This window comes from Schistocerca americana, chromosome 6, assembly GCF_021461395.2.
Source record: "Schistocerca americana isolate TAMUIC-IGC-003095 chromosome 6, iqSchAmer2.1, whole genome shotgun sequence".
Taxonomy (NCBI): domain Eukaryota; kingdom Metazoa; phylum Arthropoda; class Insecta; order Orthoptera; family Acrididae; genus Schistocerca; species Schistocerca americana.
The window spans coordinates 321,362,940-321,380,100 of record NC_060124.1 but is presented as its reverse complement, the minus strand read 5'-3'; the positions used below and the strand labels follow the sequence as shown (position 1 = coordinate 321,380,100).

Genomic DNA, 17,161 nt, shown 5'->3' with positions numbered 1-17,161 from the left:
AAATTGAATTCCCACACACGGAGTACAAGACATAAAATGAACCACTAGGTTCATGCAACAGAGTCCTTGCCTTTATAAAAATAGCTTTTTCATCAAGGAAAGCTAATATAAAACTTGCTAAATAAAATACAAAGCCATTTTCCCATTTAGGGAGGACCTTAAGATCCAAATTGCTTGAGAATTCTTTGTACAATGTATTTTTTTACATATTTGTTCAAATAAGCATGATGACAAAAAATCTAAGAATAATATGAAAAGGACAGATTGCTACTCTCCATATAGCAGAGATGTTGAGTTACACATAGGCGCAACAAAAAGACTCTCAAACAAGTAATCCTTCAGCCAAAAAGGCCTTCATCAATATTGGACAACATGACCACAGTCTCATTTTGACAGCTGGAGACAATGGTTGTGTTCGTGAGGGGTGTGTGTGTGTGTGTGTGTGTTTGTAATTCAGAAGAAGGCTTTTTTGGGTGAAGGCTTACTTATTGGACACAATATGCCTATCTGTGACTCAGCATCTCTACTATATGGTGAATAGCGATCTATCCTTTTCATAGTACTGTTATTATTCCACCCTGGATTTTTCCATTGTTGAATGTAAGAATAATAAAATACATGTCTGATATCAAGGCATGTAATTTGACAGTTTTTGTTACTCGTGTTGTGTACAAGAAGTTGTGCACAACTTCTCCTAAAAAGATTGTGAACTATAAAGAGAGATTGCCTGTACAAGTAACACTGTTCAGCTCTATTAGTACAGTACATTTATGCCAAGTGCTTTCTGGGAGTATTTCATGATGAAACGCAAATGTAGGATTTGTGTTGTACAAGAATTAAAATGTAGTTAGATTCTGAACTGTAAACAGAGATAGTAACATGTTTATACACAGTCTTATTTCCTGATTTTAACTAAGATTTACACAAAAAATTCCTTTTCATAGACATTTGAGGAGTCAGTGTATTTAAGAATCCATTTTCTTAGTATGCCAATTGTAAAACTAAAACTGCCAAATGTGATGGATTCCAACAAGGCGTAAAAATAAATTTGGGGTCAATGATTTAAAACCTCATCCTTTTCATAGTATTGTCATTATTCCCCCCTGGATTTTCCATTGTTTAAGGTAAGAATAATAAAAGAAATGTCAGCCAGCATTAACTTGGCTGCCACTTTCGACTGTGGTCAGAAGTTAAGAGGGACCCATTGAGTTAAAATCAGGCTCGCAGACAAGTCCTTATATCAGTTTTTATGCATTAAAATTAATAGTACACGGTGGAATTTTATTCTTTCGGTGCCTAGTACATCTGTTCATGCTGATCACAGTACAGTCTTCACTGTCCAAAAAAAGAAAAAAAAAGGCTGGAATCACAATATTACAGTACAAGCAGAGAATGTGCTACTGAAGCAACATATAAAAACCGAGCGAGGTGGCGCAGTGGTTAGCACACTGGACTCGCATTCGGGAGGACGACGGTTCAATCCCGTCTCCGGCCATCCTGATTTAGGTTTTCCGTGATTTCCCTAAATCGCTTCAGGCAAATGCCGGGATGGTTCCTTTGAAAGGGCACGGCCGACTTCCTTCCCCATCCTTCCCTCATCCGAGCTTGCGCTCCGTCTCTAATGACCTCGTTGTTGACGGGACGTTAAACACTACTCTCCTCCTCCTCCAACATATAAAACAACCTAGTGTGCAACACAAAAGAACAGCAATGTAGTTAGAAACTTGAGTTTCATCTGTTGAAAGAGTTTTTAGAGCTTCAGCCTTGTGGTAAAATATCACAGTATTCTCAGCAAATAAGAAAATACTATATGACCATACACTTTTATTCTGCTAAGGCATATCTCTACTTATTAAAGAACACCTCACAGCAAATAACAGTACTGAGAAGCTCCTTATTTATATTCATTGTAACCATCTTTTTACTGTAACTGAATCTTGGGACAAAGTGCATTATATCAAACACAGATCTGCACCTCAAGCATCATTTTATCTGCAGGATAAATCATTTATGGAGATCTATATCCTTTGAGCAGATAGATGAAGTTGAAAGCCAATTTCATACCAATCTTATTTTATTTAAAGGTCACTGAAAACATTTAAAAAGTAGAATGTCTGTGAAAACACCATAAAAATGAAATGCCAATCAGAACATTGTAGAAATGTAATGCCCATTACATAGTTTAAAAATGAAATGGGAATAAATTATTTTATTGCGTAAGTCATTACCATCATAATAATCATTGAACTACTTGTGTTATTTCTAACACGCGAGTTTTGAAAAATATTCTTGTCTGTCATATACTGGTCTGTGAGGATACGAATTACAAGCTTAAAATATAAACGAAAATACAGAATTCCTGAACCACAAATCTGTTAGCTAACCATAACGCATTTCGAAGTGTACTACATAATCTACATGTCGTACCTGAACTTGTACTGAATTGTATTCAGTTTGCAAAGGACGTGAAGTTATTGTGAGTAGACGAACATTTATTGAGTCTTGCAGTTTTATCTGCATCGAAAAGTTTATGCATATTTCATTTAAAACTTAAATGTACACACAATTAATTGATGTTTACTGTTTTTCAAGAAAAAGTAAAGCTAGCATGAGCTATTTGGAATTAGTTAAAGGTAATTTCAAAGGTGCATGACAGACAGACATTGCTCCTTGACTACAGAAAACGTGGCAGCCAGGGATGAATATGCTTGAAACATGGCGGATGTAGGGTCATTCTGTGAAATTTAATCTCGGTGTCTGATGTTCAAAACTAGCGCTACAGATGACCAAGCAACGAAACAGGCAATACATACGTGCGAGCTGTGCGAGACAAGCTCACAGCGCTGAAAAAGCCATTTTCCTGACGTGTGACTGCATTCTCTCCACTTGTGCTCGAACTGACCTACAGTGTCAATCAAGCGGCCTGCCATCATTTTGTCTAGAGAAAAAAAAAATCTATACCAAGCGGCTACCCTCTTGCTAAACGAATGTTTTATTCTGTGTAGGACATAAATTCGAACAACTTATGGCGTAATACCTTAAGACAGAGTACTCCTGAGGAAAATAGTTAATCTCACGAGGCAGTCAGTGATCATAAAGATTCCTGGCAACTAGCGGTTTGGAATTTCGGCTGATAAATACATTGTTTTGAAGAAGGGTTTCTTGAAGGCAGGGAAAGTACTTGATTCGTTACTTTATTAAAATTCTTGCCGTAAGCATTTTTAAGTGGTTTGCACCAACATGTTTTCCTGAAACTCCAAAGATTCCAACTCCCAAAGTCGCGCACGCTCGAAAAACCGGGATATCCGGTGGACATTTGTCTGCGCAGATAAATTATAGCACGTGGTCCGGTCTCGCGTAATGGCTTTGTTTCTCGTGAAATACGGTACAGAATGCGCTAGCCAATGAGCGATTGTGGCGAAAGAGCGTAGGTGTAGTGGGGGTAGTCAGGTACACAGTAGGAGCACCCTTTGCTACCCACTCTCGAAGATGACCTTGAGCCAGAAGGGGATGTTGCGCGAACGCTGCTATCGTGCAGTGCGACGTTGTAGCTTGGAATGCCAGCTTCCCACGTGTAACTGGACCGTAAAGGGCGCCATGTGCCGGCCCAAGCCACGCTTGTGGAAGAAGCCCGAATCCGAGCCAGAGGTGAGTGCTGCCTATTGCTACAGCAAAATTGTAGTCCAGTTTCAAATTGTTTTGCGCACGTCTGCATGCACGAGCCGTAATGTGCGCTGCAGTTGTGAAAATTCGCAGGATGCAGCTTAGGCAGTACTGCGTCGCCATTTTAGGCTTTAGATATATTTGTGGGTGCACTCGTAGCTTACTGCAGCAGTTGTGTGTTAGAAATTCATTTAAGTTATCAGATAAACTAAAACAAAAAAGATGTTGGTTGAGTGTTTACTACTGAAGTTTATTATTTCGCTGCATTCATTGTAACACATATTCTGAGCAGGATATTCTTAACTAGCTTAGCTCCCGCTGCTTCGCGTACTGTGTGTGGTCTGCCCAGATTCTTATTTTTTCTTTAAACGAATTTTTATGTTATTCAAAAGTTTTGCCGCCATCTAAACTTTCCACGCAAGTTAACGCCATAAAAGCACGTCTTTTCCAAATGTGCTTCTGACCAAAAAGCGATCTGGTAGGCTTCAGAGTTCTTGTAGTGATTTCCATAAAAACTTTCGTCCCCTAAAACATACTTCAGAAATAAAATACCAGTTTTCATCCAATGTAACGAAATACTTAACACTGAAACGCGTAATTTTTAATTTCCAACCGAGAAGTCAAGTACCAGTTTCTACTAAGTTGTTTTCAAAATAAACTTCCTCCCACCCGAGTGACAACGGTATTGGAGCTGGAACAAACCTGTGATGTACTTCGATAAAAATAAATTAGTGCAGCGAACTTTATAAATTATTACTGACGTTATAGGATGTTAGGACAGATGAATTACAATTCGCAAGTTACGAATTACTCTTGTCAGGTGTTGCTCACAAAGTACAGAGCGCTAGAACCAATGTAGGCAACAATTTCCAGTACTGTATTAAATGTCGGTCCATCAACCCGTAAGAAATTATGAACGTCATTCATGTCGTTGAATATCAGTTTTCTCAGAAAATTTTCAGAGTGAATTTTTGATAGTCATGATACAAAATTTTATTCTGCTCATAAGTGGAACAGTTATCACAGCACTAGCGTCTTGATCGTCCAAAAATTCGAACCTGGTTATATATGTTGGCCATTCTTATTGAGCAGTCAAGGAAGAACGTTGATAACATTGCACAATATTATTTTATAGTAATTCTGATTGTATAGGGCTCGCATCTACATGCTTGAAACGAGAGCAGGTGAACAAGCGAATTTAAAGATGACGATTGTTTTAAACTGTTGCACCTAGTATTAGAGGTGAAGGTTTGTAACGACCGGAAATAAGTGATTTAGACCGGAGGCCGTAAAATATCTTGTGATTTCTGTCGAAACATTTAATCTCGTCAGAGTGCCGCGAGTCGTCTAAGGTCGCTGTGCACGATCAAACCATTTGTCAGACATTATTAGGTTTGTCAAATGTTTACCCTTAATGCGTGGGTGCCGATGTTGACGTGCTTTTTCGAACATAGGACGTGGTTGACTCGTTTCAGAGAAATTTTGATTGACGATAGATTTGACAAGATGGCGAAAGCTGTTTGTTCTAATGTTTCGCCGCGCATGTTCAGCGAAAAGTGTTTTATTACAATTTATCACTGCATCGCGAGTTTCCACATCTGTGGAAACCACGATCAAGAGTGAAAACCAAATAGCAGTGGCAGTTATGAAAATGATGTTGCGTCTCTGCCATATATTAGACAGGAACAAGTTAAAAAAAAATATTCTATGCGCAACATTCAAGCGGGAGTGAAAAAAATAAGCTATACTCTCTGGTTCCTTCACGATGTATGTGTTTCCATGTTGTGATCTTTTAATGGTCATTAGAAGACCAACTATAGAGAATAAATTTTCGCGTTCTTGCCTTTTCTAATGTGAGGGCTACGTAACTCAGCTACTAAAAGCTTGACCACTCTGAGAACGTTAATATAATGGTAAAAATGTGGGTGTAAATCTTAATAGGTGTATTTCTCTCTCTCTGTTTTAACCATTCTCTGAACCAGCGCTTTTTTCTTTTTCTACTTTATGCACAGTGCTAAAACCAATGCAAGAGGTGCATTGTCTGCATTGGTAGGTATTCGCGTTGTTGTTAAAATACTCGGATGGAAACAGCGTCTCCTTCTAAGGTGAGGTGAAATTGACAAACTTTGTCGGTAGTCCTACGTGCTTGCAACGCGGATTGAAGGCAGTTGACAACTTTGATCGGGTGCGTGGGCCTTCAAAGTGAAAAATTATTACGTATATACACCGTCTGTCAAAAAGAGACTGATGCGCACCGTGAGGCCCTCCCTCCCAAAGCGAGGTAGCAATTTTGCTATTGTAGTTAACGATTAGACACGGTAACAGTGGGGCGCCGTTACGTGCTAAAGGATGCATAGCAATTTGTTGTTTTTAAGATGGGCGATCTTGTCTGTCAGGTGTCGAGTCCCGCGCCGTCACACGTGTACGGCAAGCCGACGCGGGACGCGTGCCCGGTGCTGACGCTGCCTCGCGCGCCGTCGCCGTACCAGCCGGCGGTGGGTGCGGGGGCGGGCGTGGGCGCGCCGGCCGGGGGCCCGGCGCCCCAGCCGCCGCCGGCGCATGCGGCGCGGCCGGACCTACGCGCGCCGGGGCCGGGCCCGGGGGCCGTGCCGCTGCTGGCGCCGCCACCTGCGCTCGTGGCGCCCGCCGCCGTGACCGCGGCGCCGCCCCCGCAGGCGCTCTACTTCAAGCCGGGGCTAGCGCGCCCGCTGGCCGCGGCGCCCGCCACGGCGCCTTCGCCGCCTCTGCAGACGGCGCCGCTCGACCTCGGGGTGGAACGCCCCCAGAGGGCCAGCCCGGCCCCGCCGCCTGCCGCGTCGTCGTCTTCGTCGTCGTCGCTGCCGCCCTCCCCGTCGGCGTCGCCACCGGGCGGTCGGCGCAGGCCCGCCCCCAGTCCCCCTCCACCGGACGGCAAGAGGCGCAGAGCCGAGGTACGTCCGCGCGATTGCCTTTCTCTGTACAGTTGGATTTGCTCCGTAGAGGTTTCTACCCCGGACGGAAGTGGGGGTGCGGAGGAAATTTTGTTCTTCTGCTGCAATTGGTAGGGCAGCTATTGTGCTGCTAGCTTTGACTGGTCCGTATTACTCACTAGTGTAACAGAACTTGCTGTTTTGTGATAATTTTTCTATAGTTTTTATGTAAAAGTTTCTTCTTTTTTCAAAGACTTTATTTGTTAATGGCAGTGCTCTTGTGCCGAATAAGGTTCTACTGTTCAGAATAGTGCAGTGGGACATTGGCAGTCTAGCTGACGTCGACCGACACTCGGCCACAATTTGGATCTCTCTTGTTTTCGTCTTGTAGATTTTTTACAGTTTGTTTATTTTGTCGTCAACTCGTCCTTTCACGCGTTACGACAGTTGTGCGAAGCGTGTCCTCGAGGTACTTTTGCGGTTATGTGTGTAAGAATGTCCGGGGGGGGGGGGGGCAGTACGTGTCGAAGTGATAATTTGAATTCTTCTGCGTGTTTGAAAAGTTTGAAGTTTTGAAAACAGTTATCTTGGGACAAACGAAAAATTAAATTCCTTGTCACTATTGTGTGTCCCTATCAGTTGTTCTATAAACATAGTTGCAGTTTATTGGTTTAATGTTTCTCTCCGCCTTCGGGCTATTTGGTCATGTGTCCTCTCATTTTTGTGGTTCTGTGCCTCATTGTGTAGAAATAGAGCCCTTTGCAGCAGTGAGGTGTAAGGAAGGGATCTACAATGAAACTTGATACTGAACTGTTACTATGTTAGCAGCTATCCCACCCAGATAAAGGATGCAAATAAGGAAGTAGTTATTGGCAAAATATCGTTTCAAAATTAGACTCCACAGCTCGAAGTACCATAACATTTTGCTATGGGGTGAATCTGACAGATTTTTTTTTTTTAATTCATACTCTGCAGTATTGTTATGTAGCATTTCCAACAGGTTTACATCTACACAGCACTGCAAAAAGGTAGTAGGATGGAATACAAATTTCTTGCAAAGAAAAAGACAATAAATTTCATGACTATTTCAAAATGTGCAAAAAATTAACAAGGTTGTCTGTGAGGCAAAGAAACTGTACAACTGACAGTTTATGTTCTACTCTAGGACTAAATATGAAGCCATGTGCAGAGTTAGAACGATAAAACAGGGTATGCTGCCAGTCTAAAATTTATCATAGAATAGCATTCTATAAATTTAAGACGTAAACACAAATTAAGAAATAACTTCAGGCCTAATAGAAGTACTAGACAAGTGCCTTGTGATCGAAAAACACTTTCACAGAAGGCAGATTTGTAAAATTCTGCTACAGCTGTCATTATATTTGAAACAAAATATTTAGTTCAAAACTACTGACCAAATTTGCCTGCTTAGTCAGCTTCAAGTAAATGTTTACGTATGTTCGTACGTATATAGCATAAAGAGATCTTACAGTGTCATAAAAGGAACAGGACATCAGACACTATTCCAGCCAGCATCGGAATTTCATAAACAGTAAAATGCTTCATTCTGCTCTAATTGCACATTTCTATGTACAGATGCACTCTGAAGTACCTGATATTTAGCTTTTCATGTGGTTTTCGTGATACCAATTTTCTCGGAGGTCCAGTACCGTATTCTCATGTTTGGTTCTTTATTATGGTATAATGTCATTTGTCCCAGAAAATGAAAATTTGCACTTGAAATTGGACGAAGTTGAAAGTAGCCAATAAAGTAAAATGAAACATTTCTTTTCAAATAAACTAACTGCCTCAGCAGAAAAAAAAATTAATAGAAGGTAATTTCTCTACAAAACAGACAGAAATAGCTTCATTAAGACATTAATGGTCGATTGCTAATAACGTGGAAATAATATATAATCAGAAAATTGAAACTACTAACTTATTTTGGTCTTTCATGGTTATGAGAATATATATTAATCCACTTGATGGCTCCCAGCCACAGAAATCTATTTTGATTTCATTTGACGTGGGAGCTGTGAACGAAGAGACCAGCAATATTACGAAGACATGAAATACATGCATGGGTCATGTGGGGAAGGACTCCCCCCCCCCCCCACTATAACTCAGCTTGCTCTGCGCATGCGCGAATCTGGCAGCTTGGGCGCACCAGAAAATTTTTCGCACGTAGCATCTGGCTACTTGCTGCTACTGCTCATACAGCAAACAGCCACGCTTCAAGTAGCCAGGAGCGGGAGGAAGGCACTGCTCATACGCGAATTCAGCTCTGCGCATGCGCGTGAGCCTGTTGGTAACTGCTCATACGAACCTTTACAGTCTATAACTAGTGTATGGTATGACAACTGCCAAGATTACAGAAAGAGAACAAACATTTCAATGACCAGACAGAAAGTTCATAAAGTTGTGAAAAAGATACAAAATGGCATGAGGGCATATAGAATCTGGCTCACCCACTTCACAGTCCAACACTGTGATAACGCAACCCCTATGCCATTGATGCACAGTCATATTCAATGCTGCACATCTTGGGCTTGGACCATTCACTATTTATGTTTTGCTTCTTTTTTCACAGTCCAGTACACCTTCCTGTTTTCATGATCAGTGTTCAATTTTTGACGGGCTTGGTACTGGGCCATCTTACCACTAAATCTGAGTGGGGTGTGATGAGGAGGTTCCCTTGTGAGATAAAATGGGTAAGGTACTCACCTGTCACTCTTCTCTATGGTAAATAGCCAACAGATTCCCACAACCTCTCAAAACGAGTAACTCTTCTTGGTCCATTTAAAAGGTGTATTGATCTTCAGCTGGTATAAAATATGGCATTCAGTCTACCTTTGATAAAAGAATATACTTTTGTGCTAATCTGAGAGTAAATTTTATTGCTAGAAGGCTGAGAAATACACATTCAAAACCATGAAATTATATTATAAATATATTATAGTTAATAGAAAATTTTTAGTGTACAGGAGACTGAAAACTGAAGCTTCTGAATTCCTTCACCTACTTAAATGGTCAGTTGACGAAGGGTTTGTAGTGTCTTTTCCTTCCACTTCCTGTGTATATTAAATCTTTCTTTCTCCCCTGTATTCGCTTTGAGGAATAGTTATGATTCTTAGAGGTGGGCATTAAACTATATTTTATGTTCCTATTTCAGTGGTTTGTAAGTAGAATCTTTTGTACCATACACAATCTGTCTGGCAGGCTAAATGTGACAGAAAAAGTGGTGGTACTTTCCATCACTTAATGACTAACATTAAGAGTTTAATTTGAAATAATGATAGCTTATTTTTGAACATTATAGCTGAGTTTTCACATGTGTGTATGAGAAGGGAGTGGGGGAGGATGGAGGGTGGTGAAGTTTGATTAGTGTTCTGATTTTTTACAGATTCCAGGAGGAGTCCAGGAACCCAGTCCTCCCATAGCATCAGCAGCTACTACGGTACAGGAAAACCAAGGTGTTACAACTGTGCCATCTCCAGCTGCACCAAGTCCTGCAGTCAGTCCTGCCCCTGGTACTCCTTCACGGCAGCGGCCACCGAGTGCAGCAGACTCTGAAAAATCCAGTAGTCCAGGACCCCCTACAAGGACTTACCCTGTACATAAACTCAAAAAAGCATGGTTACAAAGACATTCTGGGGAAAAAGGAGAAGCCACATCATCTGTAACACCACTTGTTAATGGACATGCCAGCTCCGAAGGTAATAGTGGACCTGGGAGTGTCAGTTCGGTGACTTGTGGGCCTGGAGCTGATTCGTCCAGTGGCTCAGATGTGGACAGCCGTGGTCGCACATCACCTCCCACCCCTCCTGCTAGTAGGCAGCGTAGACCACAAGATTCCAAAAGGAAGAAGCCAGGTGCAGGGAAGAAAGTAGACTCTCAATTGGCCGATGGGGATGTTGGCAGTGCTGGTGAAGGGGAAAGTGCAGACACATCAGAGAAGGAGAGGGAGAGAGTGAGGGGGAACGGAAGTGGTGGTTCAGCTATCCCGACAGTTGTAAATAGTGACGAACCGAGAAAGAGAGGTAGACGACCCCGTCCTGCAGCTTCGGAGTCCCCCTCAGGAGGTGCGAGTGGTGGTAAGAAGGACGAGAACTCGGGTAACTCTGGGTCAGGAACTGGTGGATCAGGTCAGGGTAGAGGATCGAGGGCACAGGGAGGTGGTAGAAAACCACGTGATGGTCCCCCTGCTCCTAGGAGGGATCCGCTAAAGAAACCGCCCGTAGCACAACTGAAGAGGACAGGTGAAAGTTTCCTACAAGATGGACCTTGCCATGAGGTTGCGCCAAAGCTTGCGAAGTGCCGCGAATGTCGTTGGACTCCCAGCCAACGGTCTCGAGATGTTCCGAACATTTTCTGTCGCTTTTATGCTTTCCGACGATTGCGATATACCAAAAATGGACAGTTGGCTGCAGCTGGATTCTCAGATCCACGAGTTGATCCTGCACCAGACGATCTGCGTTTGTGGCTGCCAGACCCGTCCGATCCTCCGACAGATTTAGATTTGGATATGGCAAAGATTTTGCTGGAAGAAGTTGGAGATGAGTTTTGCAAATTACTGAGACAAGAATCTGATTCTGCAGCTGCTCATTCTTCAGGACCCACACCTGTTGCATGGAAGAGAGTAGTGAGAGGTGTACGTGAAATGTGTGACGTTTGTGAGACAACACTGTTCAACTACCACTGGGCTTGTGCAAAGTGTGGCTTTGCTGTCTGCATAGATTGTTATAAGGTAGGAGACCATATTTTCTTACTTTAATAAAGTTTTTATGAAGCTTTACAAATCTATTATAAACATTCTTGACTGAAATGAAATATTTATTTGTAATGGTTACTGGTGTCTATCAGAATAGGATCGTCTTCAGACCATTTATACCATGATGGTAGGTGGTGGTGGTGGTGGTGGTGAGTTGATGTTTATGGAGCCACACCACCACCACCAAGTGTCATTGTAGAAATGGTCTGAAGATGATCTCATTTTGACCAAAAAGTGTAACAATTACAAATTACTATTTTATTTCAGGCCAGACTTTGTTTCATCCATTTTTAAAGTATTTTACACAGACAATTGTTTTTATCCACAAGAAATGTCCTCAAAAGATGCTTTTATGACACAATTGCTACTCCTAAATTATGGAAACTGGTTGTTGCAGTTGTGCTCAGTTAACAAGGAAGCCCTTCACTACGGACATTTTTGTTGGTTCGAAAGTAATGTTGTTAAAAGTACTTCTTGAAAATATTCTACGTATGTATTGTGATATATGTTGTCTGTGTTGTCATTGTTGGAAAGATTCTAACAAATCGAAAGTGAAAACAAATATCAAAATAACATCCCGTACCTATGTCGTCCTTGATTTTCACATAACCTTAGAGTAAATTCTTTAGTCTGCAGTAACGTAAGAAACCCTGAAAATTTATCAGGATGTTTGTATAACATCTATATCTTCATTGCTGTGGTTGAAAATAAAGTTGTTGACGTGCAATATTTTTATTAAAGATTGGTACCATTCATTTCATATTACTTATTAATGCTGAACATAGCTGTGGTTCCTCCAAATGTTATTACTCGTCTTCTTCTTCTTCTTATTATTATTTCTTTGTGAATCATGATCGCGAAAGCATTTTTGGTAGATTCTTAACTTCTTCTGGTGGTAGATTTTTAACTTTTCCTCTTATGTTACAGGGACGCAAGGCGGGCAAGATCCGTCTGTGGGCAGAACTGGGAAAGGACAGAGATGATTTCTCTTGGCTGTTGTGCACAAATCGCCAGGGCCATGAGCAGGATAAATTAATGCTAACACAGATCATTGCAAGTGACTGCCTCACACGTCTTGGGCAAGATATGCATCGTGAGAGGGAACGCTGGGGCCTGACACGTTGTTCCTGTTCTGGTAGCCAGCCCCGTGGTAGAAATTCTCCAGCTAATGGTTCTGCCTCTGCAGAAATTGCCAATGGACTACCCAAGGTGAGCATGAGCATAGATGTACTAGAACCATCAGTATGTATTCAGGTATTAATACTCACCAAATAGCAGATTCAGTATTATGTTGTTAGTAGTGTGGGTAGTAATCTCTTTATGAAAGTGATATGACAGAGTACAATGAAAGTCTTATGTGGTGTGTGAAGAGTATATACTTCATTAGAAATATGCCTAATGCTCGAGATACACTAAAAGTTGTGGGCAACATCACTTTGATCTATTTGATCAGTGCAATAGGGGAAGTGTAAGTTTGAAGGCTTAACTACTGAGTATTTTGTTAATCGAGGAAATAATTGTGAAGTAATTCACAGGAGAAAAAATAGTGGAAAATACTTTTGAATGTCTTGTAGCTGTCTACATTTGGTGGCCATTTTATGAAGAAGAGATTGATACAGTGTCATGGATGGTTTTCTGAGGAGACTACTGGGTTTTAAGCATAACATGCTCCACATTTGACAGTGCTCAAAATTTTCTGTTGAGCTGTGTGGGGAAGGTTTCATGTAGTTCCAGACATTTTGCTTAATCTGCAGGTCTGTCTAGTTTGTTTATCACATCCAGGAGACAAATTATGTAGAAAAGAATCAAAACATTTTGTGGTATTTTCCTCTTCGTAATACAAATAGCTGCCGCTTCCATTATACAACTAAAATAGAAAAATTGGGCTTAAAAAGACAGAACATCAGTACATACAGAAATATGGGTCAAAATTATAGTTATAGTTGTTCATCACTGTTTGAAAACTTTTTCAAGAGGATAAATAATTGCAGTTAATGTTCTAAAAATAAAACTGCAATAGGCTCCTTTACCTTATGCAAAAAATGTGCTATGAACAAGCTGTCCAGGAACATAAGTTTGTAAATTATTGAAGGGTGTGATAGAGCACCACAAATAGTATTATCTGTAGTTTACTTCCTATTACAGGACAATTGATGAAGTTTTATGCTAATCTTGGATCGGTTAAAGGAATTTCAGATTGTAAATACTGCAATGAAAACAACATTTAGTATTTTACAGTGAAAAAAAGTTAAACTTGTGGTCTACCTGTACCAAGTGAGTTTACTTGTATATGAACCAAGGAATTGTCAGTTACTTATCCGGAGCTCTTCCAGGTTCATCATTTGTCTGAGCTTATTGACATATCCTCATTTCACATTCTGTACATATAGCATTGCGGAAATGAGTTTTAATTAAAACTTTAATAGGAATGTGGTGGTGATCCTTTGGAATCTTTGATGGAACAAAACTCAATTATTTCATTAGAAACAGACTTTATTGAGCTTGAAAAGTGTACAATGAAAGCCAGCAGTGTTGTGCTAGTGTTCATTTTACGTCCTGTGTGCACATTCTTTTTTGATTGGTAAATTCATTTTTAAAGAAGTAAATGTAACTGCAATTGGAAGAATACTTATTTAAAAAGTACATTCAGTGTGTGGACAGTCAGAAATACAGGGTAGTGAGATAGATATATGTTGATAATTATGCAGTTACTTCATTACTGGATATGCATGTGTGGCAATCTATAGGGCACAAAAGTTTTTATTTGGTTATTACTGCTTGTATATGATAGTCTGTAAGTCTTCTTCTTCTTCTTCTTCTTCTTCTTCTTCTTCTTCTTCTTCTTCCTCCTTTTCTTACTTATTTTTATATGTTAGTGGCACTTCCTTTAAGTACCTTAACTTAAATGTACTAACAGTTGTTTCCTTCACTTGGTCAAGAAATTGTAGTCGCTCTGGAATGGTTTTTTCCTCTGTAGTGTTAGCAGAAGTGCCAAAATAAGTAAAACCAGGGGCTAGGGCAACTTTAAATTAGTTGTCTGCACGTGTTGCAGCGAGCATAGTTCAGAAGTTACGCTTGAAAATATAAATTTTGTCTGTCTTGTTCCCTTTCTTTTGAGGGCACGCGGTGCATACTCATTACTTGCTGCACTATATTTACATATTGTAGGGTGTAATTTTCTTCTTTGACAGCAACATTTTTATGCAAAAAATAGTATTTCCAAAGTAAATCGGAGTTTCTAATTTGCATTGAAGTATGATTTGGGTGTCATACGTATTGTTCCTGGTATTAACTAGTTGCAAAGTCTCATCCCTTTCTCCTCTTAAATCGCTCAATCAACCTCGAATCCATTAGCAACGAACAGCAAACACCCATTTCAATTGTGTATTCTTTTAGGATGCGCAGTTACGAGTAGAAACGGAACCAAAGGTAGCAGTAAAAATGGAACCGAACACTTCTGTAAAAACGGAAGCCCCCAATGGTGACCTCCATCACAGTGAGACCGATACACGTCACTCAACAAAGAATTTGATTGAACAGCGGATCAACGAGAGGTGTACTCTAGCTTGGCTAGCTGAGTTAGCTTACATGAAGGAAGAGCTAGATGCTTATGTAAGCCTCATTGAGGTAGCATTAGTAATGTAACATTTACCAATATAGTGTACTGCATTTGACTTTCCCAATTCTTTTTCTCCACAGCAAGAACCTTCTACTGAAATGAAGAGGGAGCCAGGTTCAACAGATGCTAATAGCAGTAAGCAAGAAGTCAGTGGAGATGCGGGAAAGAGAGAACAAGTTGTTGAAGATGGGACTTCATCCAGTGGTAGAGGACATTCGACACTAAGAGAGCTGCTCATACGCCCTACAGGTGGAGGTAATGGGAGTCGTGCACCATCTCCTGCCCCGTCATCTCCTGGGCCAGTACCACCTACTGAAGAAAATCGTCCAGCTGCACCAGCACGCTCAAAATATATGCCACGTCAGCATAAGGGACGCTCGTCAAACTGCAAATTGGAGACTGGTTCTCCAGATTCTTCTCCACCACACACGTGGTTGTGTGATGGTCGTCTGCTGAGGCTGAACGATCCTTCGCATAAAGGAAACCAAAAAATGTTTCAGGTATTTAAATTATTTTATCTGAATAAGAAATGACTGTGTGTTTGCCTTACTTTTAATTATGAAGGAATACTCCTTGTACATAGTAATACTGACTCTGACCGACTGTTGTTCTCTGTTCCCATCTCTTCTTTGGGTTAGTATGTTGTAAGATAATTCAGCTAACTTGTCTGTGTTCCTCATATTAGTCATCAAGAATAGGCCTACTATATAATGTATGTGCATATGATGCCTTGCTCTTCATTAAAGTTAATGTGTTTATTGCCCTGTTACTAACTTGCTAACATTGTTGATACATGATGGACTTAGTGAGGTTAGTAATTGATTCTTATAAATAGTCATTCAAGCTAATGTCCTTAAGATTGGCAAACTTCAGACCTGTCAGTTTATAGGATTTTGATAGATGCATTAGTTAAATAAAAGGTTTAAGAAAATAATATAGTACTAGGACATGGTGATTCCGAAACTGGTAGTTTGAGGAAATGTCTAGACAAGAAATAAAAATGGCTGTGACAAAAAAATTGCTGGGAATTAGGTGGAAGGGTTGTCAGAAGTATGTACTATGAAGGAAAAAAAGTTAAATAACATAAAGAAACTCCATTACTCAGATTGCTGTGTAGGAAACACTATTTGTGTATATTTCAGGGTTAAATGATTCATTATTTTTTGAAGGGAATGATTGATTTTTTCTTCCTATAGTGTACTAATATTGATTAGTGACAGTATAACTAAATTCAGAAATGATTTCCATTTTCGTTACAGGAACAGTGGAAAAAAGGATTACCTGTGCTGGTATCAGATGTATCAAAGCATTTGGACATGACTCTTTGGCATCCAGATTCATTTGCACGTGATTTTGGAGATGAGAAGAATGATCTGGTCAACTGCATGACGGGAAATATTGTGCCAAATCAGCCGATGAGGCGATTTTGGGAGGGCTTTGAGCACTTCTCACGTAGATTGGTTGATGAAGAAGGAAAACCAATGCTTCTAAAACTGAAGGTAATTTTTGGTATAATTATTTGATTTTGATTACAAACTGCCATCACTGTTGTTAAGGGGATACGGAATCGGATTTTGGGTTAAAAAATCGAATTTTTTTTTATTGGCGTATTATATTCTGCCATGTTTCCTCTTTAAAATGACGTATCATACATAGCTCTACTACAATTATAACTATTTTATTTTTATATATTTGTGAGATCGGGTATTGCGCTTTAGTTATACACGTCTCTCGTGGCTGACCATGAACTTTTTGGCAGTACCTTTAAAGTGACATGAATTCAAATATCCCGGTTTCCAGCGACTATTTATACACTAGTTGCCCGAAAATGTTTCTCTCTGGTTTCCTCAAGTTACTCTTTGACTTTGTGGCGGGACTGTTTTGTAAACAGTGTGATATAAGAAAGTAGTTGTTGTTGAGTTATTTCGTATTTAGTGCTTCATTTTTCGCAGTGAAAATGCCTAGAGCTAAAGCAAAAGTATTTAAAAAGCGTGTGAACTGGCAAAAGAAAAGAAATAATGATTCATTAGCAAAGCAAAGCAGTTCATCATCATCACTGTTGGAAAATGTGAATCCACTTATTACTGATTTGCCGAACGAACTTACACCAAATGAAAACAGTGCTTCTCATAAAAAACTAAGAGATTTGGAAGAGAAATATAATTTACTTGATAGAGGGAATGAAGTTTTTGAATTCAT

General features: G+C 40.3%; 1 protein-coding gene across 1 annotated transcript in view; it reads left to right on the top strand.

Annotated features, from left to right (window-relative positions):
* Positions 1-17,161, top strand: part of LOC124620112 (lysine-specific demethylase 3B) — a 156,141-nt gene that overhangs the window by 130,487 nt on the left and 8,493 nt on the right. Inside the window, exons 7-12 of the mRNA XM_047146782.1 lie at positions 6,060-6,593; positions 9,976-11,319; positions 12,271-12,552; positions 14,740-14,955; positions 15,043-15,462; positions 16,222-16,461. Of these exons, the coding sequence (XP_047002738.1) occupies positions 6,060-6,593; positions 9,976-11,319; positions 12,271-12,552; positions 14,740-14,955; positions 15,043-15,462; positions 16,222-16,461 (3,036 nt within the window). The remainder of the gene's footprint in view (positions 1-6,059; positions 6,594-9,975; positions 11,320-12,270; positions 12,553-14,739; positions 14,956-15,042; positions 15,463-16,221; positions 16,462-17,161) is intronic.